The sequence below is a fragment of the Scatophagus argus genome, chromosome 8 (genome assembly GCF_020382885.2).
Source record: "Scatophagus argus isolate fScaArg1 chromosome 8, fScaArg1.pri, whole genome shotgun sequence".
NCBI lineage: Eukaryota > Metazoa > Chordata > Actinopteri > Scatophagidae > Scatophagus > Scatophagus argus.
Genome location: NC_058500.1, coordinates 15213116 through 15238732, shown reverse-complemented (window position 1 = coordinate 15238732; position 25617 = coordinate 15213116). Strand labels below are relative to the sequence as shown.

General features: G+C 40.6%; 1 protein-coding gene across 2 annotated transcripts in view; it reads left to right on the top strand.

The window, feature by feature from the left end:
* The window catches only part of pex14 (peroxisomal biogenesis factor 14), a 44717-nt gene extending 19978 nt beyond the window's left edge, over positions 1 to 24739 (top strand). The window contains exons 4-10 of one of the 2 annotated variants that reach the window (XM_046395997.1): positions 5727 to 5852; positions 8326 to 8411; positions 10410 to 10512; positions 14715 to 14812; positions 20161 to 20252; positions 22489 to 22948; positions 24329 to 24739. In XM_046395997.1, the coding sequence (XP_046251953.1) occupies positions 5727 to 5852; positions 8326 to 8411; positions 10410 to 10512; positions 14715 to 14812; positions 20161 to 20252; positions 22489 to 22948; positions 24329 to 24352 (989 nt within the window). In that variant the 3' untranslated portion in view covers positions 24353 to 24739. Of the gene's footprint in view, positions 1 to 5726; positions 5853 to 8325; positions 8412 to 10409; positions 10513 to 14714; positions 14813 to 20160; positions 20253 to 22488 lie in introns of both variants that reach the window. The other variant, XM_046395998.1, reaches the window with a different exon arrangement.
* The last annotated feature ends 878 nt before the right edge of the window (positions 24740 to 25617 follow it).

Genomic DNA, 25617 nt, shown 5'->3' with positions numbered 1-25617 from the left:
TATCTGTCTTTACCTCAAATAAACTCTCTCTGTCGAGTATATGTATTTCCGTTCTTCACAAAACTGTTCTGTACTTACGGAACTGTACCTCTGCAGTGCTGGGGGACTTGGCCTGCGGCACTGGAGTGGTCAAACAGTGAAAAATGAGCCTAAAAGCTCCATGACAGGAGAAGGTAACCTGAAACCAAATCCATGGTTGCCGGCTGCTACTACACACATCTCATGTGGCTCTAATGCCTCTTGATATCTTTTGAAATTTCTTTGTCTTTGTGTCTCATTATTGACAACAAAGACATGTTCATAATCTACTGTCAGGTTCTCTCAAATGTAATAAGGCCTTATCATTACCAAAATGATGTCATACCACACCGCATTTTCTTCTTAGTTTCTGCTTCCTTGTAAACTCCATGGAGCTCTGCTATCCAAAATGGTTTGCTCTTACTGCACTTTAGGCCCATGAAATATGTATGACGCTTTAATGCAGATTTATTTTGGAAAGTCAGTTCCACTGTAGATCTAAACAAGAATCCTGGATTTGCATAAGGACATTGATCTTAGGGAGAGAGAGGGTGAAGAAGAAAAAAAATAGAGCAGTGAACTACTAAGCACAAAGTGTTTGAGTAGCACTCTGAAGTACTTTTAGGATAACTCTTTACTTGTATAGTCATACAACAGTGAACCTGGAAATTCTGTACATTCATACTTGTGCGTCCCTACATTGTTTCAGGAAGTGGTTCAACCATGTACTTTTTGCATTGATTCCATTTCCGTATTAATATTTGAAGGCTACGGCAGTATTTGTAAATGTTTATCTTGGGGGAAATTGTATCAGGAAAAGGCTATTTTAAGCTTGAACACTCCTACAGTAATTATCTAACTGCGAGTGTCATTTAATAACTGAAGTTGAAAGGTATAATTTTAAATAAGATTTCTTGAAGTGATAAACCAAGAGCCACACTTTATTTTACAGTGTTTGTTACATAACTGAGCCTTTTCTTCTACATTCTGAGCTAAAGGAAATAAGTTCCCCTGCCCTTACTTGTGATGTTGCAACATGTAACAAAATGAGTTTACTGGTGTGTTAAAACATAAAATGTATCGTGTAAAGATACTTCATATGTATTTCACTGCTGGTTCATGTTCGCAAAAAGTATGCAAAGTATATTTCTAGTACAAGTTTCTATATTGCTAAGAATTTCATTTTCAGATAATCAATTATGCTCCATAAAAGTGCTGATGTTAATTTAAAATACTAATACAATATGATAAGATTGTTGCTTCCGTTTCTGCCTCACTGGATCCACAGTAGATTTTTGTATAGACATACATAGCAGTAGGCCAGTACTCTGCTTATATCCCCAGCATGTATGTGTCCTCTCAACCTTTTGACCAAGAAACTCAATCATCCACCTCCTCCCACAGTCACCACAGCAAATGTGTCGGTCTTAATTTCTAACACAGTTTAATGTCATATTTATGTAAATACTTCTGGATTTTACTCTATATTAACAGCCAGAAATGTCAAAGCACACATAAAATGAAACAATACCATCTCCCGGTAGAGTGGAATTTAAATTGGATTCCTCTTGCTGCCAGTACTTACGCTGGACAGCTGATGAAGGGGAAAATAGGGCCCACTTTGATTGCATGTTGCAGAATCTTTACACAATAATCTCGCTCATGCATATTATTTCCCTGCACATTTGTACCCTAATCTGCAATGAAGGATGCCTCTCTGGTTACGTCTTCTTTTTTCCCCAAAGAGATCCTAATAGTGTGGTTTATTTCAATATTCATTGAAAAATATAATTTTCTGTTTTCCTTCAACTGTCAATTTCGTGGTATGAATTGGCAATTATGCAGTCCAATATTTCTAGATGCCCTTCTTGAGTCCTTGTTGAATAAACTGGCTGAAATATTGAAACTTTGTCACTTAGATGTGATATAAATCAAGATTTAAACCCGGAGATGTTGTCTTTGTTTCTTTTGTGAGGAACGGGGGGGAATGAATTGCATTTAAAACCATCTTGAAGCAATTTTGCTTGACTTGTTCCTTGCCAAGATCAAGAAAATTTTGTTGTGTTTGACTGAAATATAATGTGCTACAGTCTCATCTGGTGAATTGTACCATCTATGTCCTCTACAATTAACAGATGTAACCACTAAAGAGCGTTGGGCCCCATTTAGGCACCACCATTTAGCCCAGACAATTAGCAGTTACTCACATAATTACCAAAAAAATCAAATTCAGGTCTCAGGACAGAGTCTGCAACGTTTTCCAGCTTTCAACGTGTCACTTTGACCGTGGCTCCTGGGCTGACAATGCTCAGCTGTTCTTGTACTGAGAAAGTAAAGCACAGAGTGCACACACTGTTGCATTACAGGTAAATTCAGCATGTGAAACGGGCACAGTACTTTCTCTGTCAGTGAGACATAAATGATCGCTTGACTTATTTCTTTTTTATACCGTCCCAGTTGTTATTGAGTTGAATAAATAATACTAATAGATTTCACCCTGAGCAGAGGGCCAGTGATCGAGGGTCACAGGGAACACAGGTAGGCTGTTGGTCTATTACCATACCGGTTATGAAGGTAAGAGTAAGGATAAGGTTCATCATCTCAGATATTAATAGGATGCTGTTTGTAAGTGGGGTTATGTGACTCACCTCTCGGACAAAAATGACAATGACCAAGGCCTGCATAGAAGGTAAAGGGATTGATGTGGTTATAAATTACTCCACGGCGCCACCTAGCCTAGGCCTTGCCTACTTTGTCATCAGTACAAGGCGATAAAGCAGGGAAATGAGAGCAGAGTCCCCTTTTTTAATACATAAATGAATACTCTATGAGAGTGGTCATTATTTAGGGCATGCTATTTTCAAGCAGTTGTACTGAACCAAATGACATGTAGAATCCCCCTCACCAGCACAGCATGAGAAACAGGCTGAAGTTGCACTTGACTTCTTAATAACCCATTGACCTCCATCTATTTATGACCCCTGCTGTGCATTTTTTTTCTTTAAATATGATATTCAAAATGTAAGTAATTTTCACTCAAGGGCAGCTTCATAATTCAGGCCTTGGCGAACAGTGTAAAAAGGTGTTCACCTTTTACCATCCAAAATATTTTAGTAAGCAATTTTTATAATTGGCTGTCCGGCCTAGGTGCTGACCCGTAAAGTCCAGAATTGCCAGAATTGGAGAAATGGATGGAAGAGCCTTGCTGCCTCTCTGCCCTTAAAAAATACCCAGAGAATATGAGCCACTGAAAATAGAGCTGTAAATAACCTGACGAGCAATGGGTTTTCCTTTAAATAAATACCGATCAGGTTTATGTTGAAAGACAATAGAAAACGTAGCCCAGATATGCAGTTTACAGTATTTATAGCTGTAATATCGAGGTGCCAGCACCGTAATTTCATGCCCCAATGAGAATGGCAAGGTCAAAGCAAATGCTTTGGCTGAGCATCTGCTAATACGGTGACTCATAAACAGGCACTGCGTGTATCAGGTGCACCAAATAATACAGTATAATGAAATACAGAATAGCTTTCCATTATTGTTCTTTTTTATGGTGTCGTCATTAGGTGTAATTTATGTCTTAAAAAATTCATCTCCCCACAGGTCGATCTGAAATGGGGGTCCAGGGGTCATTCCACAGGTTTTGGAACCCATAATAAATTTCACAATCCCTTTTTTGTCTTTTCCTTTTATATGTAAAAATCACTTTCACCTTGTTCCCTTTTCTTTTGGATCTAAGAGCCCTTTCATTTGCTGTTGTCTTCACCTCAACAATAAACAGATCATAGCATACAACACAACTTGGCAAGCTATAATTTGACTAGAAAACAGCTTTAGGAATTTCCATGTATTTTATTTTGATGCAAGGTAAAAAAAAAAAAAAAAAACCTTTCATTTGCTGTATAAACAACATCAAAGATGTGAATCGCCATTAAGATGTACATACATTAAGCTTGATAACAGCCTAAATGTGGATTATTTTTACAAAGACTTTACATTTCAAGGTGACAGGAAAAACCTGAAGCATGTCTTTATTTCTTCCCATTTGGTGAAACTGAGACCCTAGCATGTCTCACTCAATAGTCTGCCACCATGTAGTCTGCTGTGGTCAGATGAATCAGGAGTCCAGGGACACATTATTGCTTATTTGACAATGCAGTCTGACTGCACAAACTCAGCACATGGCGCTCACCACTTCCTGGCACTCAGGACCTGCTGTAGACTACAGGCCGGCCAATATTTGCCTTCAATTATTCAACAATTTTCATGGCCATTTGAAGTCCCCGGAGCAGTTAAATAGGTGGCGGGAGGGACCTCCTCTTGGCGTAAGCTGTGTGGTAGATTATCAAAGGATTGCTTTATGCTTTGGAGCTGTTACAGAGACAAAGGTTAAAGTGAGATTTTTGATCATGTTCAACTTGCTATTCAAATCTGACTCACAATCAAGCTGCTGATAATCAAATGAGAAGAATCTTTGACTAAAAGATTTTACCTAGAATATCTTTTCGGCCTTAAGAAATTGATCTCCTCGACCTGTGTAAACAGTTTATATTAATAATGTTGCTGCTTCTCTTGTAAAGACCACTCTAGAGGTCAGTGCCAGGATTTGGCTCTGTATATTTGCCATGAATCAAAATGTAGATAAGACTCTTGAAAGACTACAACTCAACACTTTCCAATTGCTGATCGTCTCTTAAAGGATGAAGGAAGTTTATTTTGAGCTTTCTCTCTAAAGCCCAACAGTTCAAGTGAAAAGATCTCTTACAAAGGGAATTTTCTGTCAGTTAACAATGGAATTGATGAAAGGAAGTAATGCTCCAGTGTTTGTGAGAGACATCCGGTTAGGCCACATTTGGCAGCACACAACCTGATAATATGGACTTTTTTCGCTGTAAGTGAAAACATGCCCATCAACATCTAAGACCTACCTAACCAGTCTTAGTTCTTTGTCTTCAGCTTTCTTTTTATTGTTTTACTATAAATTGTTTAATGCTGTTTTTTTAATTTAGTTCATCAGAAGTTGTAATTATTTTCCTTTGTTTAGACTAAGATGCTCATTAAAAGATGAGACCCACAGCAATGGTAGCATATGGCGCCTGAAATAAAATCCTTTCTTGCCACAAAAGGAGATGTTCATATTAGATTTTTTTTCTCCTCCCTTCTGATTCTCCATCAGGGAGCCCTTTGCAATTTAATCATCACTAAAATCATTAAAAAGATCTGAAGATTAAATTATATTGGCATTTGCAAAATTATGTAATACATTTACATTACAATGAAGAAATTAAAATAATGCATTTTCGCTGTCTGGGGTGTATGAAATCTCCACATGGGAAATATAACTGGAGAAGTGGACAGACTCTTATTTTCTTTGCCTTTGGTGGCAGTTAATAGGCTAGCACAGTTTCAGATTTCATTGTGTGAACCTTTTCACACTATCTTCCTTTGATGGATGTCCCTGAAACAGAAACTCTCAGTGGAATTTCTGAATTATAAAATGAAAATGCATTTTTGAGAAGAGCGTAGGTAAAATTGAATGAAGATTTGACGTACCTTCTCTAAATTGTAGTCAAAAGATTTGTGGGGAGCTTGGGAAGTATTTAAGCATATATTATGATAGCCAAGGAGCCATTTGGTGTTTCCCATTAACACACAGTCACTAAACCTCCCTCTAAATGTCTTAAAGGTGTGTGTCTTGATTCCAGGGCTGACAGATGAGGAGGTAGAGTTGGCCATCCAGCGCTCTGGCAGCACAGAGGAAGTCCTGCCTCTGAGCGCTGTGGGACCCCCACAGCCGCTCCATGCACCTCAGCTGGTTCCTGCACCACACAGTGAGTGCACACATCCTATTCTTCCCCTGTGATAACTGGTGCATATACATGATATTAATATTTATGTGCACTGTCTCACCTGAAAAGTCAAGTCTGATTTAAAACTTAGATCCTTGTCCAGGTGTGCTCTTAGAGGTCTTCCCTCTTGTTTTGATGAACTTAAACCCACTAAACAGGATTAGCTCACCAAACACCAGGATATTTACAAGTAATACAGACATGTATGCCATACAGCATTTACCTTGATTGTGAATGGAGATGCTGGGAATATGACATTGCACAGCACAAGCGCAGGAGGTCCTCTTGCCATTCTGTTTGAAGGGGTTCCACCCTGGCAAGACCCCACACCGCAACCTGTATCTTTATTACCTCAGGAGGTTATGAGTGCTGTCCACTGATTTACCAATGCAGAATGAAGTCCGCGTAATGCTTAACCCATATGACAATGATTCCAGATGTATTCCACCCTCATTTATTACCACACTGTCCTTGACTCCCCTGGCATCTCATGTTTTGTAATGAAAGTGATGTTGATGGGATGGCCATGTAGTTAGGGAGACTCGCAGCTCTCCGTCCATAGTGGAGGGTTTTATATCAAAACGGCTATAAGGGAGCTGCATAATGAGGTGAGAGCGGGGAGTCTTGTATGGGGGGTCATGCTGAAAAGAGGGGGCTACCTCCCTTTGATGTCCTTGTTATGGGGACGGTGCACGGGGACCCGCATCCATCTCTGTCGAAGTAATGGATACTCTGATCTCTATTTCCACGCGGTAGAAGGACAGGAAGGCCTCCACTGAACCCAATAAATTTGAGAGGAGATTGGAAAAACGGGGGATGGAGACCACAGTTCCACAGCTTAAGTGACCAAATAAAAAAAAAAAAGGAGATGGCAGAGTGGAAGTGGTGGAGGAAAAGGGAGAGACAGAGGAAGAATGAAAGGTCCTAACGGAGGGGGAAGAGCAAGTGAAGACCCCTGGTGATGCAGTGAGGCTCATTCAGGGTCAACCACCTATCCCAAGGACTCCCAGGCCTTTCAGAAGCATGGTATTCTGGGCTAGCTGACTATAATGTTGATGAAGACCCAAATTTATGTGGTTACCATATGGATGTTGGAAAATGATTCAAAATTTTTTGATACAAAAGGTTACAGGTTCATCTCTGATTGCTGCAGCAAAGATGAAACGTGCCCTTGAGTGAGGAGAATATAATAGTGTTCACCTTGAAAATATACCATATAGTCCAACATGACTGTGGGTCTCTCATTTTATTTGCATGTCAAATCACACAAGCAGCAAGGCACAAGATCAATCTGGTTTACTTACTTCAAGCCAGTAAACATGTACCACATAACCCATTAGGTGAAATCAGACCTGTAATAGAATATCAATGGTGTACTTTCGTGGCCTAGGATCTAATAATTTCCTTTTCATTTGGGCCCCATCAGAGTAAATAAAAGAAAAACTCATACAGTATATTTCCTCCAGACCTGTTTGTTGTTTAGTGACATTTTCAGTTGAATGCCTCTCTTATGTGGGGAATTTCCACTTTGACAGACAGTTGGCCTACCCAGATGACAGCTTGCACAATGACACACTTTCACATTAGCTGTCACTCAGCAAGACAGTCAACTTCTAAACACACAAACACACACTTACCTTTTCAGTTGTTTCAGTGTTTATACAAAGACACTATATTAGGCCCCACCCCAAAATAAGTGGAAGACAATGGTATCCTTTCTGGAAGAGCAGGATAGAGAGAGACTTTCTTTGCTCTGTATACTTAACCTTTAAGGTAATTTTTCTAACAGAAGGATAAATAGATAGAAGAATGGTAACATCACAATAAATTGTATTGTGCTGTGCTCCTTAGGTGTACAAATACCTTGTGCAGTTTCTCTATCTTAAAGGACCATGTCCGTGGTTTTGCATTTACCCCATTTACTACAAATTGGGCATATTTAACATCACATGTAACAATTCTGCAAACCATGTTATTGGGTTTTTTTGAATGAATGTATTTTTTGTCATTCCAAGAATTCATTGACTTCTGTTAATTTCTTTACAGTCTGAAAGTCAGTTAGCACACTTAAAACTTGCTTGTGTTGTCTAATCTCTCGCAATGAACACTTACATTCTTAGTAAAATTACAACTTAAGTTGTAACAGTTAGGAAATACATTTCTGACTTTTGATATCAGTCTGCATCCAGTTTCAAGTTTCAAGAGCCAGCTTAACAATTTTTGATCTCTCATGAATGGCAAACAATGGCTGGTAGGAAAAGTTCATGGGAAAAATCTAACATGCACACAAAAATGTTGTATCTGATTTATTGACAACTTAGGATATGGTTTCCTGACTCAGGTAATGTACCTAATATGCCAGTGCTAGAAGCAGTATCTTGAGAAAGCATTTCAACCATACTCGGTTTTTGAATCAGTGTTTTGGTGTGTTCAAGTGATTTGTCCTCCTCTCCAGGTCCAACAGGCTACAGATGGAGAGACTATGGTGCCCTCACCATTATTATGGTGGGCATCGCCTTTGGATTTCATCAGCTTTACAAAGTAAGTCAGGACTGGTTTCCCTTCTGCCTGTGTTCCCTCACTGACTTTGTTTTGACAGTTTGTTTCTCTAAAATTTGTTACACATATTATACTTTGCATCCTAAGACCTGTCAGTGCTCTCTCTCCCTGATATTACAGTTAAATTGGTGGGCTTAGCAAGTACATCAGTTTATGATGAATTATAGTGCTAGAATAGAAGGCGCCTCTGCAGTATGTAACATCATTCTGGTCTTGTTATTAAACCTACCCTGCTTTACGTCAAAGCATGATCTCATTTGAACCCCTTCTTTTTAACTTCCTCGTCCCTCCTCCTCTCAGATATATTTTTCCTTTAAAAAATATAGTTGCTAACACAGCATACAACCTTTTTTTTTTTTTTTTGACGTCCTACCTTCTAAAAATAATCACCCTGGTTTTTATCGGGCTTAGCAGCCCTTGAACATGAGCTCATGAGGCCCCTTGTCCCTGGTGACATTAATCCCATAGTGGTTGTTAGTAGTAGTCTGAGTGGCATGTGGAAGCCATTACTCTCGTTTTAGAGGAGGACGGGAGCTCGAGCAGTAGCTCTTGGCCTAGATGACAGACCGTTCTCCTCTATGTGTGTACGAGAGGAAGAGGATGCGTATCATGTGGATGCATATGCCTACCTGACCCTGTCTGCCTTTCATAATGGTCCACATGCACATTCAGGGTCTCCTGTACTTTATTCCTCTGTCCCTGTGGTCTTTCACTGACAAAAACACACACTCTACCAGTCCACTGTTTCCTTCGTGCAGCAAGGTTTGCCAGCCACTGGTCGTCTGGGAGGTGGGATTCCCTGGCGGGACGGCACAGGTTGCTGTCATGTCACTGGAGCGTAGCGCCAGCCGCACCATATGTCCAAGCTTCTGCCCATACTTTATTTATGTTACGGTGCACCTTGTAAACACCACACTCCCAGCAACCCACTTATTAATTACCACGTGTTGACACTCATTTAATCTTTTTCTCTAAAAAGTGTTTATTACTTGCACTGATGTGGCTGCTTGCCACCTGAGCTGGAGAGAAAACCCGGCTCGGGTAGCAGAGAGCTGCAAACCTGCTGCAGGCGATTAAATGATCTTTATTCAGCCTCAAAACAAAGAAGCGAAAAAAATTTGATGGTTTTGAATGCAGGTCACATGTACATTGATTTTATTTGGTAAGCTCAGCTCCACGCACACATGTAAAGGACTCAGTGAGGTGCTTACAAGCCGTTCATCTGGTTAACACTCACACTGGATAACAAACATTCTCATTTGGCTGTCAGACATACATATCATTTTGGTAGAGTTCTGTTTATTCAGTGGAAGAGAAACGACAAACAACACAACATTGTTTTTGGTTTTGGAAGACTATTTTGAGTGTTCACCACCATGTTTTTCCCCCACAGGTTTTTTTTTTGCTGCTATTGTCTCATTTTGGTTTTTAGGCTTTTATATTGCTGGAAATATGTTTTTTGGGCTGCAGCTGGCAGCTATTTTATGATAGATTATTCTCATTATGTCAAATGAATTGTTTCGTCTGTAAGTGTGAGAAAATTGTGAAAAATTCGTCTTAACCCTAGACTGCATCTTCAGATTGCTTTTCTTTTCCAACCAAGAGTCTAAACGACAAGAATATTTAATTTATAGTTGTATAAAAGAGAGAAAAGCAGCTGACCAACAAATATTCATTCATTGCTGCCTGAAAAGTATCTGAAATGACTAATTGATAATCAAAATTGTTGACTAATTTTTTAATCTACTAATGGCTTGAACACTAGCTTTAATGTGTGCACATACCTGCATTAGTTGCTTGCACACTCTGCTGCAGACGTGCTTGCGCCTAATCAGGCCGTTTTGACAATGAGGCACTTGTCCAATAAAACAATGCATTTGACCCTCCATTGCCAAGTCTAGGTGGCCCTGTCTCTTCCTCATCTTTCTGCCCCTTCCCACCAGAGAGAAGTGTAATATTGTGCCATGCTTTTAATTGCAGAAATATATCCTTCCCCTCATTATGGGCAGCCGAGAGGACAAGAAGCATCTGCAGAGGATGGAGAGCAACATTGCGGCAATGAGTGGCACGCTGACACAGACAGGTGAAGATTAATATCTTCATCACTTTCTCCCTCCTTAACATTTTCCCTCATTTATCTGTCGCCAAAATCGGGGGGCCCCGCACGTTTTTAACAAATGACGCCGCTGTCATTTCGCTTTAATTTGGAATTGCTTGTTTACTGTCAGGCTCGGGCTCAATTAATTACGTTTCGCTGAAAAGCTCTTAACCTCGGAATATTAATGAGGAGTTGGGAAATGACAACTTTTCTTCCCCCCGCCCATCCTCTCTCTCACTCCCCCCCTCCTTCCATCCGTCTCCCCCTGCACCAACCTCACCCCCATCCAAACCTCCACCGCCATCATCATCATCCACCCTCTTCCCCATAGGTGGTGAGAAAGTTCATTTTAATTTTCTGTGCGTGTGTGTGTGTAGGATGTGCGTGCGGCATGGCACTGTGTGGCGTCTGGGCTCAGCACTGGCCCTAGTGTGATTAAGTGCACGGTGACAGGTGCGGCTCCCATGTTGGACAGGTGAGGAATCTCAACCTGGCTGTCAGGCATGGAGAGAGAGAGTAGCAGGAAGAGAGATGCTTTCTCTAGCTCTTTGTCAGTATAATTAAAAATCCAGAGAGGCGTAAATGAGAGAGGCACTCTGAGAAAGTTTAGTCTCGTTAGCGGTAGTGTTGAACTGGAGTGTGTTTTCACCTGAAAGGTACTAGTCCCTATCAGACATAGGCAACCTGACAGAAATACAGGCACAATGGAAAATACAGCTTTTAAATAATAACAATAATGAATGAACACTTTTCAAGATGCTAAAATAAGCTTTAAGCCAAGTTAAACACACAGTTTCTGTTGCCCAGTCAAAACAATTAAAACAAGAGAAGTAGTTTGGCAATATTATGAAGTACCGTGGGAACATGGGAGATGTCTTCATCCTTCAGCGACTGTTGATGAAAAATCTGATAAAAATATGTCTGATGTGACTCAGTCCAAAATGTTTAAGGACGAAATTATGTTTCAGATTCTGGTTACATTTAGTCACATTCTATGACTTCCTTCCTCGCTGTCTTACTCTTTCCTGGAACTTATATATAATATAGGCGAGTGAAAAAATTGCATCATTACCTTGAATACAATTATGGATTTCTCTGGGTTTTGACATTACTGTGATAATGTAAGTAGAAATCTAAAAAAATATAAAACATAGGTGTAATTGTTTTAATGCAGAAAGGTAAGAAACTAGACGTACAAGATAAAAGGACATTGAATCAGACATTATAGGTGAACTTTTTTTTTATTTCAGGTATGAATCATAACATCAAAATGTGTTTTCCATCAAATTAATTCCCTTTTAGATTTAATAAGGTCACCATCAAGTACATGAGAGCTGTGTGCACCTGTTTGTAAAAGGTAAAAATGTTGCCTCAGGAGTTCTTTATGCTTAACAAATGTGTAGTAAGTGCTATCAAGCTATCCCTTTTGCCATATTTATTTGGCGGCTTTGGTTGATAAAAACTGTATGATTTACCATCATGACTTTGGTTGCTGGTAGTTATGAGTTGTAAACAGACAAAGAGGAGCCAAAACTCTGCACTCTGACTTGAGTCATGAATAAGGCTGTGTCAGTTTAAATACAAGCATCCTTTGTTTGATTGTCCCTTCATCTCCAAATTAAAACAAATTAAGTGTTTGAGTTTACAGTGCCTGTCACGGAGCAGCATCGTGTAGATGAAAATGTGGCTGTTATCATTTTATCCAGTCACACCCATACTATTGTTTTCTGGCTGGCTAAGGTAGGTGGAGGGCAGCAACTCTGTGAGATTGCGTGCAAGGTGTGCCGCCCTGAATCTGATTAACAAATATATGCTCTTTTATGGTCATTTTCACCCAACTATGCAAACACATTTCCTCTGGCTGTCTCACTGCCCATTCTTGCTCTACTTATCACTTTTTGGAGATTTGCCAACTTCAAAACCCTGTTTTGTTTGTCGGTGAAGACAGTCAGAGTCCTCCTGTGTCAGCTGCGAATAGGTGAGACTCCAGTGGGGGGGGGGGGAAGGAAAAGAAAAAACATAGGTCTTTTCTTCAGCCAGTGTGGGGAACTAATTTGCTATGACTGCAGTAGCCAAGCTGCTATTGTAGTTAATGACTGTTGTAGTTAACAGTTGGGGAGAGGGGTTGCAATTACACTGAGAGTTTTCTCCCTCTGCTTTCCTTTTGTCTTCCTCTCCCTCTCGCTCCCTTTCTCCTCGCTGCACTGAGTAATAGCCACCGACTGCCTCGCTGCTGCCAATTGCTTGAACCCCCTTTTGTTAAAGTTCATGTATTTCTCTAGTGCCGGGCGCAATGAGGTGATGTATCCTTTTGAATGGGGACCACATTAGTCTCTCTCGCCAGCCCCAGCTCGAGAGTTGGGGCCTTGACTCCCATTATGATTTGCCTACAACTTCACACAGACAATTAATGAATGGATCTTGGAACTACTTCAGCACACCCAGGCTGTAATGGAATTGTGCGGCTGTTTGGGCACTCTTTGTCGGTGAGAGCCATATTGGTGACCAGCTGGCCATTAAAGACAGAGACAGGCCTGGACATATGTAGTGTACATTATATTGAGGTATTTACTGAATAATTTACTGAATACACAATGTGCACCCTCCTTGCAGCAGCTGCAGGCCTCACACATCATCTTGTCTCAGATTCTTCCTCTCATTCACACACACACACACACGCACACGCGCAAGCAGCTACAGATTCAGTCTGATTCATGCCTGGCCAAAGCCATTGACTTCATTATTCTTGGCTTCATATCTGTGATAACTGGGGATAAGAAGTTATGTGTTTTTGTCAGAGGTCTGAACAGTAAAAAGGAGTCAACTTTGTGGAGAGACATGAAAAGAAGTGGACCATTTGGCTGAAGTAAGTGAAAAAGCGGTGCCAGTGGTAATTCAGGAGACCCAGCATTACAGACTGGCAGACTGACCCACACATCTGGATAAGCTGTTTTGTGGGGAGGTGGAACCAGAGACTAATAGGGCAGTTCTCGGTTTAACGTGCACACCCTGTCACGGTAACACCTTTTTTAAGCGAGGATGGCCCTGTATTTTAGTTTTATTACCTTTTTCGGAAAGGCTGGCCCAACTCTGCATCACAAACTGAGTAACAAACTCAAAGTGTTTGCACAAAGGTCTTTGGCCCCAACCGATGATCCTGCTCAAACTCGTATCCGTAGGATTCTGCAAGCATGGAAAGATCAAACGTTTCAGCACCCCACCCATATTGATACAACTCCACCCATTTAAACACAGGTGTCACTACAAGATATTAGCTTCTTTGAAAGATCAAATATTTTGTCTGAGTTGTTTTTCAAAAGAAACTCCAAGCCGGCTTCTGTCTTTTGTCCCGGCTTGGGTTAACGTGAGTGGAGGGTTCTTTACATCCCGCCCAGCCGGCTGCTGCTAAGGCTTTTAACCATTGGCCTGACAACCTCAGCAGTGGACCGCCACAATATCTGTTGATGTTAATCCTATTAGGCTTGATTTAACACTTTACACGCCCATGATTTATATGAATGTTTATTGGTTTTCTGTAATATAATCAGCTCGGGGAAACTTAATGCATTGTTTGGTAATACACGCGTGACTGGAAGCAGGGGGCAACAAACTGTGCCCGGTGTTATTTGAAATCATACACCCTCGTCCAACACCAACACTTGAACTAATTCAATCTTCAAAGTCAATGGAAAAAGAACAATATTTATTAGGATTAGGGGGGACATTTTGTCTGGCAGCCTCCTCCCAAATGAGAGCCTTGTTTTTTCCTTTGTTGATCGTTTGAGGATTTAAGATGCATTAGAAGGCAGTGTCTGGGTGGATAATGGAAGGTTAGAGACTGTTATTTGATTTAAGTTCAGGCACTAGAGATTAATATCTCCATCCTATGAGGGCCCCCCTCCTCCCCCCGCACCCTCTACTCTCAACGCCTTGGACCAAAAAGCTACGACTAAAGTTACTGGGTATTAGCTTTGATTACAATTCTTAGAGGACAGCTTTGATCAGTGACACAAGTTGAGTCTCATCAGTTCTGTCATCATCTCTGGAAAGAAAATATTCAGTTGTGAGGCACCAAAGCAACCTTATCACAAAATCTTACTTCCCCTTGTTTTGTTTTTTTGAGTTGTTTTTTTTTTCAGTTTGTTTAACGCATGCTGAAATGTCTGTTATTGTGCTTGTTTCCACAGTCAGCCAGCTGCAGCAGACCCTGGTCTCCATCCAGGAGCTCCTGATCCAGCAGCAGCAGAGAATCCAGGAGCTCTCTCAGGAACTGGCTGCAGCAGAGGTAGCTAACACCTCATCAGCAACTCAGCACACTTCACTTACCACCGCAAACAGTTTGAGTATAAGTATACTTGGAAAGCAGTTTCTTTCACTGTAATTTAATTCGGAGTTAATTATCTTCAGATGTATTTGTGTTATATATTTATTGTGACAACAATGAGATGAAACAACATGATAATCTCTGCGTTGTTGCAGTAGTTTGAAGATCAGAGTTACAGGCTGCACCTTTAAGGACTCTTAAATAAGATGGATGTTTTTGAGGAGAGTTAGACAGGCAGCAACTGTGAAATTACAGAAGAGCTCAGTAAATGTAAACTTACAGGTTGAAATCTCTAGATTGATGAGCAGAGAGAAAAGGTTTTCGCGAACCCTCTGTGTACTAAAATCTCTTCTCCCGAGTCATAACTACCTAAGACAGACAGTCTTATTATACTGTATATCATCAGAACACAAGCCGCAAAAAAGTATGGCGCATCTCATCATGGGTCCATAATCTTTAACCATATTGTCATTTCTCTTCGCCTTGATTTTTATAGACAGTGTTCATAATCTGCTCAGAATTCTAAGTGTTTGGGTGAATTGGACTGAGTGATTGTTCTAAAAACTTATGTGCTGGGATGAAATGTTGCTTGCTTTTTATAACACCGCTCATAAATCGCTTTATGATCTCTGGGCTCTAAAAAAAAAAAAATGAAAAAAAAGAAAAATGCCTTGGAAGAGACAATCTTAGACAATGTTTCATGTCCACAGCTTGTTAAGCACATGGGTGTTTCACTGTAGCATCTGGATATCACAGGAAAACATATGCGGACACATCTGCTTCGGCACAAACTAGGAAGAAAAATATGAATCTCTTCCCTGGATGAGGTTCATCAAAAACTGTGGAGTCATAGCTCATGTACTGTTTGAAGTTCTCAGCCACACAGTCTCTCTGTGCAGTGTCGAAAGCAAATCTGCATGTGTAAGTACATGGGAGCGATGATCTGATTTGAGACCATGCTGGTTTGGTGCAGAACTATCTGAGGTTTTCTGTCAGGCAGGCTTCAGGGCTCACTTTAAACAATGAGTTCCCTCCAGGATAAAAGAACAAGGGATGTTTTTTTTCTTTTCATTTGTCATCTCCAAATCACAGATTGGATTAAAAAGTGCCTACTTCATTTGCTATGAGTGCCTTGTTGGACAGCGGTAGTGTATAAAAAGTATAATTCACATCAAAACACCCATTAAACAAATCATAAACTCTGCTTTATAGCTATAGTGTTGATCTTAAATTTTCCCTGTGAGTCGGCACAAGGTCCTCTGTTGTCTCAGGCCATGGGGGAAATTGGAAAATTGTTTTCAGGTTTGGGATGTTTGATGAAAAACACATGTTTGAGCTGGTGAGCTACTTATCATTCACCGTTTTGCGGCTTTCGGGGTTCGCCTCACTATGCTGCTCAAAGTGCGCCACGCTTAGCAATTATACCTCTCAACGCGGAAATGTGCCTTTAACCCGAAACACATGGAGACTTCTGTTTCCTCAGCTGCTATGTAAACACTTCTCGTATTTTGGAAACCGCTCAATTGCGGAGTGCGTTTACTGTCCCTTAACTGGGGACCGCGTTATGGAAGTGAGTTTAGACAGATTGACTCATGTCCACACACACACACACACACACACAGTACTCGCTGATGCTGCACATTTCCAGACTTCAGTGCCTGAGACAGTTCCCCACTTTTTCACTCTTTTCTCAGACTCTTAAAAGACATATATATCTCCTAATTCTAAGATGGATTTGCCTTAGGATAATTCATTCTTGATGTTAAGCAGGCAAGTCTATTTCTGCCCTATTATCATTACAAATCTGCCTGCTAACTGTGTTTGCTCTGCTGTCTCAACTCACTGATCGTTCTCTTTATTAGTGGATACTACATAGAAGACTAGAAACTGCCTTCTTGGTTGCGCGAGACAAACTGCCAGTGGGAAAGTGCATAAATAGAATGAAATCAATTGCACTGAAGCAGTGTTTCCACTCAAAAACACTCCTCTGGGGACTTCCTTTTGAAACTAATTCCATCATAAATATACATGTGTTACAAGAAAACACACTGTCTGCCGGCAGAGTAACTGTGAATTAATTTGCCTTCAGACACTCTTAAACAAGGCTTGTTAAAGATCTTATCTTGTTGCTAATGGTCCACAGACATTTATCTTCATTTAGCCAGATGCTTTGCAGTACTTGCTGCTGCTAGAGTTGATAGTTTTTTTTTCTTTTTTGCTTGTAATATATATACATATATATATATATATATATATATATATATATATATATATATATATATATATTTTTTTTTTTTTTTTTTCCTACAAGTACTTAGTTAAAAAGCAGAAAGAGGCCAACCCACCTGAGACACCTTAGTTACAAGGCTTTAAAACCAGTTAGAGGAAATCTTTACTATCTTGTATTTACACAGTAAAAAAAACACCCAGCCAGCACAGTGATGGATGATAAGGTACGCATGAGGTTTTTACAATGTCCAGTGCCAAATGTGGAATTATATTCTCTACTGTGTAGACCACACAGAGCCTTTAGACTTCTGCACCTGTACACCAGGAAGTATGATAGAGTGTCAAACACCAGAGGAAAGAAAAGAGAGACGCGCGCATTAATTGGAAATGGAAATAATGGAAAACAGAGTAAAAACATACAGTAGAAAATCATTTTGATACAAGCATGTGTATAAAAAGAGTTCAGTCGAAATCTTTGTTGTTTCTGGTAAAATAATTGCAAAAATATTAACATGGAAGTCAAATTCTGCACTGTAAAGTCAGACATTAACTGACTCTGCTGTGGTGCAGTAAAGCCACAGACCTGGAAGCATACTCAGGATGACGCTTTTGTAATCAAAGCCGCTAAGTCGTTGCAGAAGTTAAATATTTTGATCAGCAGTTTGTTAAAACATCACATCTTACACACTCTTGTGGTCTATTGGATATGTGTCAGTACTTCAGGCGGGGCTTTTAAAGTCAGCGGTGTTTCTTTCAGTCTCTCCAGTCACTGATACCCCCCTCCACTCAGCCTCCACCCAGGCAGCCAGTGCACTTAACACACGATTTTTACACAATGTGTATGTATACACACTCACATAATGTATCTCAAAGCTGAAATTCAGTCCTGGCCTGACATTTAATTAGGTTTCTTCAGACTTAATAAGACATATGTCAGTGGTAGTGTTGTGTGACTTGTCTTGATGTGCGATATTATATGGCGCTGCTCTGTAGCTAATGCACATTATGTACGTAGCTGGTGGTTAACAGTTCTACTCTAAAACATTTTTTTTCTTATGTTAAGTGACAGGAGTGTATAGAGAACCTCACATTTCAGTTATTTGGAGCAATTTGCATTTTTCTTAAGTTAATTCTGAGCCTTGGAAGTCTTTTAGCTCAGCCAATACAGCAATTAATTTTTTTCGATGTAAAATGAGAGAGAAGTAGAATCCAGCCTTATTATACGGGTGCCTTGGGGAGGCGAGGGATTAAGATGGTTCTAATGAGGTGACGGCTGTAATAAGAGTGTTTTCAGCCGGCCTCCAATGCACCACCTCTAAAACACGGCTCTTTATCAGAGAGGTTTAGGAGTCGATAAGAGCTAAAAAAACAAAAAAAAAACCCTTCTTCCCCTGCTCGCCTCCTTTTCAGCCTCCCTTCACTTCTCCTCTGCCTCCCTCCTTCCACTGTAAATGAGTCTGATCCCTTTCAGATGTGATTCAATTAATTTCTCTTAGATTTAATTACAAGCAAAAGAGTCCAAGTTATCCCTCTCCCCTCGATAGGGGGTCCACGTTTCCTAACAAGCTTCCTCTGGTGAGTCAGGAGAGTCTTAATTACAGTTTTTACTTTTCTTTTATCACACTTTTTCCCTTGTCTTCTCCCTCTCCTCCCTCTAGTCTCATCAGTGTATCCTGTTCTCCCACATGTTCATGCTTCTTATTCAGGAATGGGCCGTGAATGGGGAGCAATTATGTACATGACTGGTTTCCAGCCTATTGGCTTGAGCCATTTTATAAACAAGCATTGCCCAGTCATGATATGTCGTCACAGGTTGCATTTGTGTATGAGCACGGATGACCAGAACTTTACAGCATTTAACAATTTGAGATAAGTTACCAAAAATAGATTTTTTTTTCCTTTTTCTCTTGTTAATCATCTCACAGCTGCATTGCTGAACTCCTGCGGCTTGTCCACACAGGCAGTGTTGCTCCTGCTGGTCCTCTCTTTCTACATAGAGTTTGCCTTTCAGAGACAGAAAGAGCGAGTGAGAACAAGAGAGAGAGAGTGAGCAAGCACAAAAAAAAAATACTGTCCTTCCCAATATTTTTCTGTGTGAGATGCAGAAAAATAGGTGAATATCTGGCTGAGGCAATGCTGAAGCTGCTAGCGAGCAGCATGGTTCACATGTGTCCCAGAGGGGCTGCGTGGCTGCTGTAACGTGAATGAAAAGCAAGAGGTTCCACAATGCACACTCTCTGCTCTCGCAGCCTGTGTGGCATAGGCCACATCTTAGGGACCCGCTGGGGGCCCCAAGGTCATCCCCGTTTGATATGCAAGAGGGTTTTTATGTATATTGCAGGAAACCAAATAAGTCTTTGCAGCAGCTGCAGTCCAGTTTTTTTTTGTTACATTTGACTGTTGCGTTGTGATGTTTTTTTTCCCCCCAGACCTTTATCAAAACTTGTCAATTTATAGCTCCCTCTGTCAAAGTACTGCCTATTCTTAAAAAAGTGCTACAGAGACAGATTTTTTGCTGCAATTTGCCATTCAAATACAGTGTAGCATTTCATGCCACAGCAGTATGTGCGATAACACGTGCCTTTGATAAAAGACAAAAAGAACAAAACAAACTGCTAAGCTATGGTCTGCCTTCATGAATGTGGCCATTGTTGAAGATAAAGTCATTATCCAAAACACTGGACACTGGTCTAATCTTTTCTAGATAGTAAGGAAAATTATGTAAAAACAGAATGATTCACACTCACTAGACTTTCTGAACAGTCAAGGTTGTAAAGGTGACTGTAGTGGGATTGTTTGTCTTCCTTTCTGTCATCACCAGCAGTAGGCAGTTGTGAGGTTGTTATGGTGACAGATGACCTGGCTACACAGAAACATGTGGCTTTTAGCATTTGCATTTCCCATATCTGTTTACCTTATAGCCTATGTCCTTTTCTTAAACAAAGCTTTTTTTATTATTATTTTATATTGTTGACTGAGCATAGAGGAGCTGTTGAAAGGTATATATCGCCTATGTATGCAAACGTGTGTGTGCGCGCGCAACAGTTGTTGTGTATGTCTCACTTGTGGTTTTCCTATAGACATCATCTTCAACCAGCCGCATCCTGGATAACCAAACAGTTGGAGAGCTGAAGGCTGAGATCGTCTCTTTGAAGGGCTTACTGCTCAGCAGGTAACAAAGTCCCCACCCAGAACCCAGACCCTCATCACATGAAACAGTGCAGGTGTGTGTGTGTGTGTGTGTGGATGCATTTTCCTGTAGTTATGGGGACTAAAATCTGTTTACAGTCACATTGTTAGGACCCACCTCACATATGGGGACAAAACACACACATCATCGTAAATCATTAAATATTAGGGTGAAGACTTCCTTCTATAGGGTTAGATTGAGGTTAAGGTTAGGATTAGGCAAGTCATGTTTATTGTTATGGTTAGGTGGTGGTTAAGCCTCCAGGAAATTAATGCAAGTCTGTGTAATGTCCCCAAAAGTGATGGAAACACGACTCCGTGTGTGTGTGTGTTTGTGCGTGCGTGTGTGCGTGCGTGCGTTCAGGGTGGACTGCTCACTGTCATGCGCTTTTCAGTCCCTGGGCACCGTTTGCTCAATCATACATTTACATGACATTAAAACATTCTACATAATATGATGTTTCTCTTTTAAATCACTCTTGCACTCACTCCATATATTATTTTGGTTTGCACATATCACAAAATAAAAACAGTATTCATAGTTTGAGACACAACTAGCGAGTCATGCTATCATAGCGTCAGGATTGCAGAGGAATCTGTTTCCTCTGCGTGTTGAGCATAAAAGTTAATTTTTGACAAATTTTAAGCCAGAGAAGAGTCAGTTGCCAGCTGATTGGCCCAGAGTGTCAGGCCAGTGTTAAAAACACAAAATCAAATGAGTAAATCAAAGTGAAAACAACAGGTACATTCACACAGAACTGCAGACCACCAGCCCTCCTCGCTAACCGGATGATTTAACTTGATGGTATGAGCTTCCTGTTGTATGCACATACACTTCAACAAAATGCTCAGCCTGTGCGTGGAGTGCACTTGGTCGAGCAGGGTGGAGGAAAACAGCACATTGCAGGAGAAAGACAGAAGGATACAAAGTTATTTTATATATGAATATGTATTCTTGCAGCGAACTGAGCATAACTTCTTTAGCTCTATCTGACCAAGCGACAGCAGCGACTCATCGAGAGCAGTTTGGCTCTGTTCTCATGAACGGCAACTTTTTCAAGTCTCTCAAGTTTACAGCCATGAGCGTAACTGAGTAAACTCCCATCTACTCAGGAAGAGGTGTGGTTGAGATTTCTGGGAAAAAGCTGTAACCCCACAGGCAATCGACGTTATAATTCTCATCGTCCCGTTTCTTTCATATCACATCTTACCTCAGGCAATTTGCATACTCCAGCCATCAGCTGTTCTTCTGTGTTTTAAAGCTTTTTTTCATAACCACACTTTCGTAATTGCAAAATACACAAATATAACCATAGAAATTATTTATTTAAATCAATCAGCTGCGCCCTGATCAAGTATACATGCTTTGTCAATCATTTTGTTTTTGTTCAGGGTAAAAATCTGATCTACCACATGTTAATACTGCTGTCAGATACAGCTTGATGTCCCCTTATTCTTTCCAGCTTTGTTCCTCAATCTAGTCAGGCACAGCCCAGCTCTGTCAGGCCCATTAGCATGCATGATTATCTATCAGTGTCTATAATGAAGCCTGAAGTAAGAGTGTACATCAGAAAACCGAGCAAGGACGAAAATTGCCTCAGAACTGTCTAGTTGAGCATGTTTTGTTCCCATCGTACATTCTAATCAGTAATAATCCCTTTGTCATTTGCTTTCTTGACTTCATCCTGACTCCCACAATGAGTTTTCTGGCAAAGGCTTGAATCATAAAATAAAGGCTCAGTATCACCATCTGTCTCTAAATGTGTTGTTCCTGTCAAAATGATCCAAATCATCTCCGAACATTTTTTTTTTTTTAAAGCACCAGGAAGTGCTGATGCCATTATGATTCAACATTGTCTTTTTGATCTTAAAAGCTGCAGTGGATGTAATTAAAAAAAAAATCTTAGAGCTTCTTTACCAGGTGTGATGAACATCTGGCTGTTTGGGGAAAAGGCATTTTCTCTGTTGTAATTGCCAGAATTACATAGGGTGCTTTGTGTGCGGCTGCATGCTAAAATATAAACTAGTGCTGAGGATTTGTTTTCATTCGACACCTGACATAGAAAGCTGTATATAGTCGTTCCAGTATGGCCAATTATGTCTGATTACATTGTAGGAAAGCTCTTTTCATATATTTTGATCATATTTGATGAGACTGTGATCAGGCCTCATTTTCTCTCTCTTGTGTGCCCCATTCTCCACCCCACCTCCCCACACAGGAAACAATTCCCATCCACTCCCGCTATTCCTAAGATCCCCTCGTGGCAGATTCCCTTGAAGCCGCCTTCAGCACCCGGCTCGCCATCCGTCAACAGCAGCAGCGACATCTCCCCTGTCAGTAATGAGTCAGCTAACTCTTCCCCTGTTAAAAATGGACACCACAACTCCCAGAATGCACTGGGGGGGCCTGATGGAGCTCATGGTATCAATGGAGACATCAGCCCTGTGGGCCTCGGCGCGACGCTGCCCCTGGACCTGAAGGACCAGGTCCGTATGGAGGTGCAGGGGGAAGAGGAGAAAAAGGAGGATGATGTCGGCCTCGAGGAGGAGGAGGAGGAGGAGGAGGAGGAGGAGGATGGTCTAAGCATGCAGACAGAGGATCGGCGAGGTGGAGATGGACAGATTAACGAACAGGCGGACAAACTGAGACGACCTGAGGGTGCCAGCAATGAGAGCGAGGTTGATTAGACAGTAGACACAGTAGAAAGCACAAAATAACTCTGCAGACACAGCTTCTCACCATCTCCTCATCTCTGCTGACGGCTTTGTTTCATTCTCTTCCTCTCTTGCTTGCACTCATACTGTTTTTTATGTTTTAAATCCATCCAATTCACTGTCTGTTTCCACTTGCTTCTGTTACATCTTGAGCAAAATAAGGAGCTGGTGTAGGCGTGAGAAAACTCAAAACTAACAAATATTGGAGTGTCTAGTTGACACACAGCTTACCTCAATTTACTTTTCATCATGCAAACTAAATGACTGCATGCCGAGACAAGCACCGTGCTGTGACGTTTCTTTGAAAAGAGAAATGATGGACAGTAGTCAAATCAGGATGACTTAAAAAGGCTTTATGCAGTACTACTCATATGTGACTTACTGCTTTTAATTTTCATTATTTGATCAGATAATTCACAGCTTTGCCCTGCTGCCCTTGTAGTTGTTCTAAGGCTCTTATACAGACCAAAGAGACCGTGCAGCACAGATTGTCTCCCCTGTATAGTGCAGGTGTAGGTCAGGAATCATATGTTGATACTTCAGTCTCAAAGCTACCGTGAGCTTCCAGAGAAGCATTAGCAGAGTTTGTCTCCCTGTTGATGGCAATAGGAGAGGACAAGCTCTTCCAGGGCTGGAGCTTTTAGCCTCTTTTATGTGTCCTTTCGCATTGGTGTCAGTCTGTCAATAATTCACAAGGCCAGCAGGGTGGCATTTGGGTGAAATAAAAGCCCTGAAATTCGAGATTAGAATGTGATGACGGGCTTTGTTCCATGCCGGTGTCAGAGTGCTCATATGCTCAAAGGAGGAGAAGATAAATGTTTTTGGTTTTTTTTTCCCCTTTCTCACTGAGGGCTGAATTGTGCATCTTTGCGAGTGTGTTTGTGCGAGGCAGGCAAGAAAAAAACCCAGGCTGTCTGCTGAGCTGTATCTGTGTCTCCAGCAGGGCAGCTGATTTGGTTTGTGAAGTATGTTAATAATCAAATGATCAACAAATAACAGATGTATTAGTTCATGCAGCTTGAAATGTCAAGGAGGCTAAAAGCGGAAATCTAATACAGAAAGCCCAGTTGCATTGTATTATTTTCCATGACAAACCCTCCGGTCCAAATTATGTAGGGCCTCCTACAGTGAGTAATCTTTACAGAAAACGGCACCAATATTTTGTAATTAAGCTGCAGCAAGACAACGAGGGCTGCCACAGATGGAAGTTGCTGAACCTGTATCACTTCTTTTCTTCTCAGTGTGGAGGTGGATGGGGGAAGGTTTAAAAAAAATTGCCCCATGATTGAAAAGGAAAGTTATAAATGAATACTTGACTTATTGAATTACTCACTCTGTCTCCAGCTAACAAGAAGAGTCCATGAGTGAGAAGAAAGGAGATCAGCTCTCGTGCCATTCCCACCTTCATCACATGGCCTTCATTAGGAACACAGTAAAGGTAGAGGGGCACTGCACATTTCTGCGTGAAACCTTCAAAGTATCTTTAGTTATGTTGACTGAGTTAATGTTAAATGTGTTGAACGATGAGACAATAACATTGCAGTATGCTGTAAAATCCATATTGTTGAGTTATTTGAATTGAGTGAATTTGTATGGATGAATAAGGTTGTTTGAGGGAGTAAAGAATCAAGAGGTGTAATGTAATGCTTCTTAGCCACTGTAGTTTCAGTGATTGGTCCACTCTGTAACCTGCTGATTACAGTCTGAATTTCAGCCAAATGTGTACAGAAGTGTAATAAATTTGGTTTATCTGAAGTAGAGTCTCTGTTGTGTTTATTTTAAATCAGCAGGACACAAAATACTTCAGGATGCTACTATTACAAAACAAACATTCATATTAGTATGATTGAGATTTCCATGTTCATATTTTACATTACTTGAATTCAGTTAGTGTTTTACATCAGTACAAATAGTCTTTACTTTTTCCTTAGTTATTTATATTTTTTGAAGCAGGCTCAGCTAAATACTATAAAATCATAACTGAGTAAAGCTAACTTGTGTTTCCATCCATAGCATAGCATTAAAGAAAAAGAAAAGTGCACAGACAAGAACTGGAATTGCCCAGAAGTGAGTGTGGTTTTTGGGTTCATTTTTAATCTCTCAGTTTGTGTGAAAGTGTTTGTGTTCCTGTATTCAGGTCCGGGAGTGTCTTCATTACATGTCCGTGTCCAATAACATTTTGTAGCTTTTTTTATTTCTTTTTTTTTTTAATTAATAAATGGAATTTGACAATAATAAAATTAATGGAGATTTTTTCTTGTTTAAGCCTTATACATCCAGTAACATGAGTGCTGTAAATTTTCACCATTTGAAATAAATAAATAAATAAAATCCAATTCTATGGTTTCAAATAAATGCATATGAAAGACTGCCTGGAGTTTGCCAAAAGGCACCTGAAGGACTCGCAGACGACAAGAAGCAAAATTCTCTGGTCTGATGAAACGAAGATTGAACTCTTTGGCATGAATGACAAGCGTCATGTCTGGAGGAAACCAGGCACCGCTCATCACCTGGCCAATACCATTCCTACTGTGAATGACAACCTGCTCCAGAGTGCACTGGACCTCAGACTGGGGCGAAAGTTAATCTTCCCACAGGACAACGACCCTAAGCATACAGCCAACATCACAAAG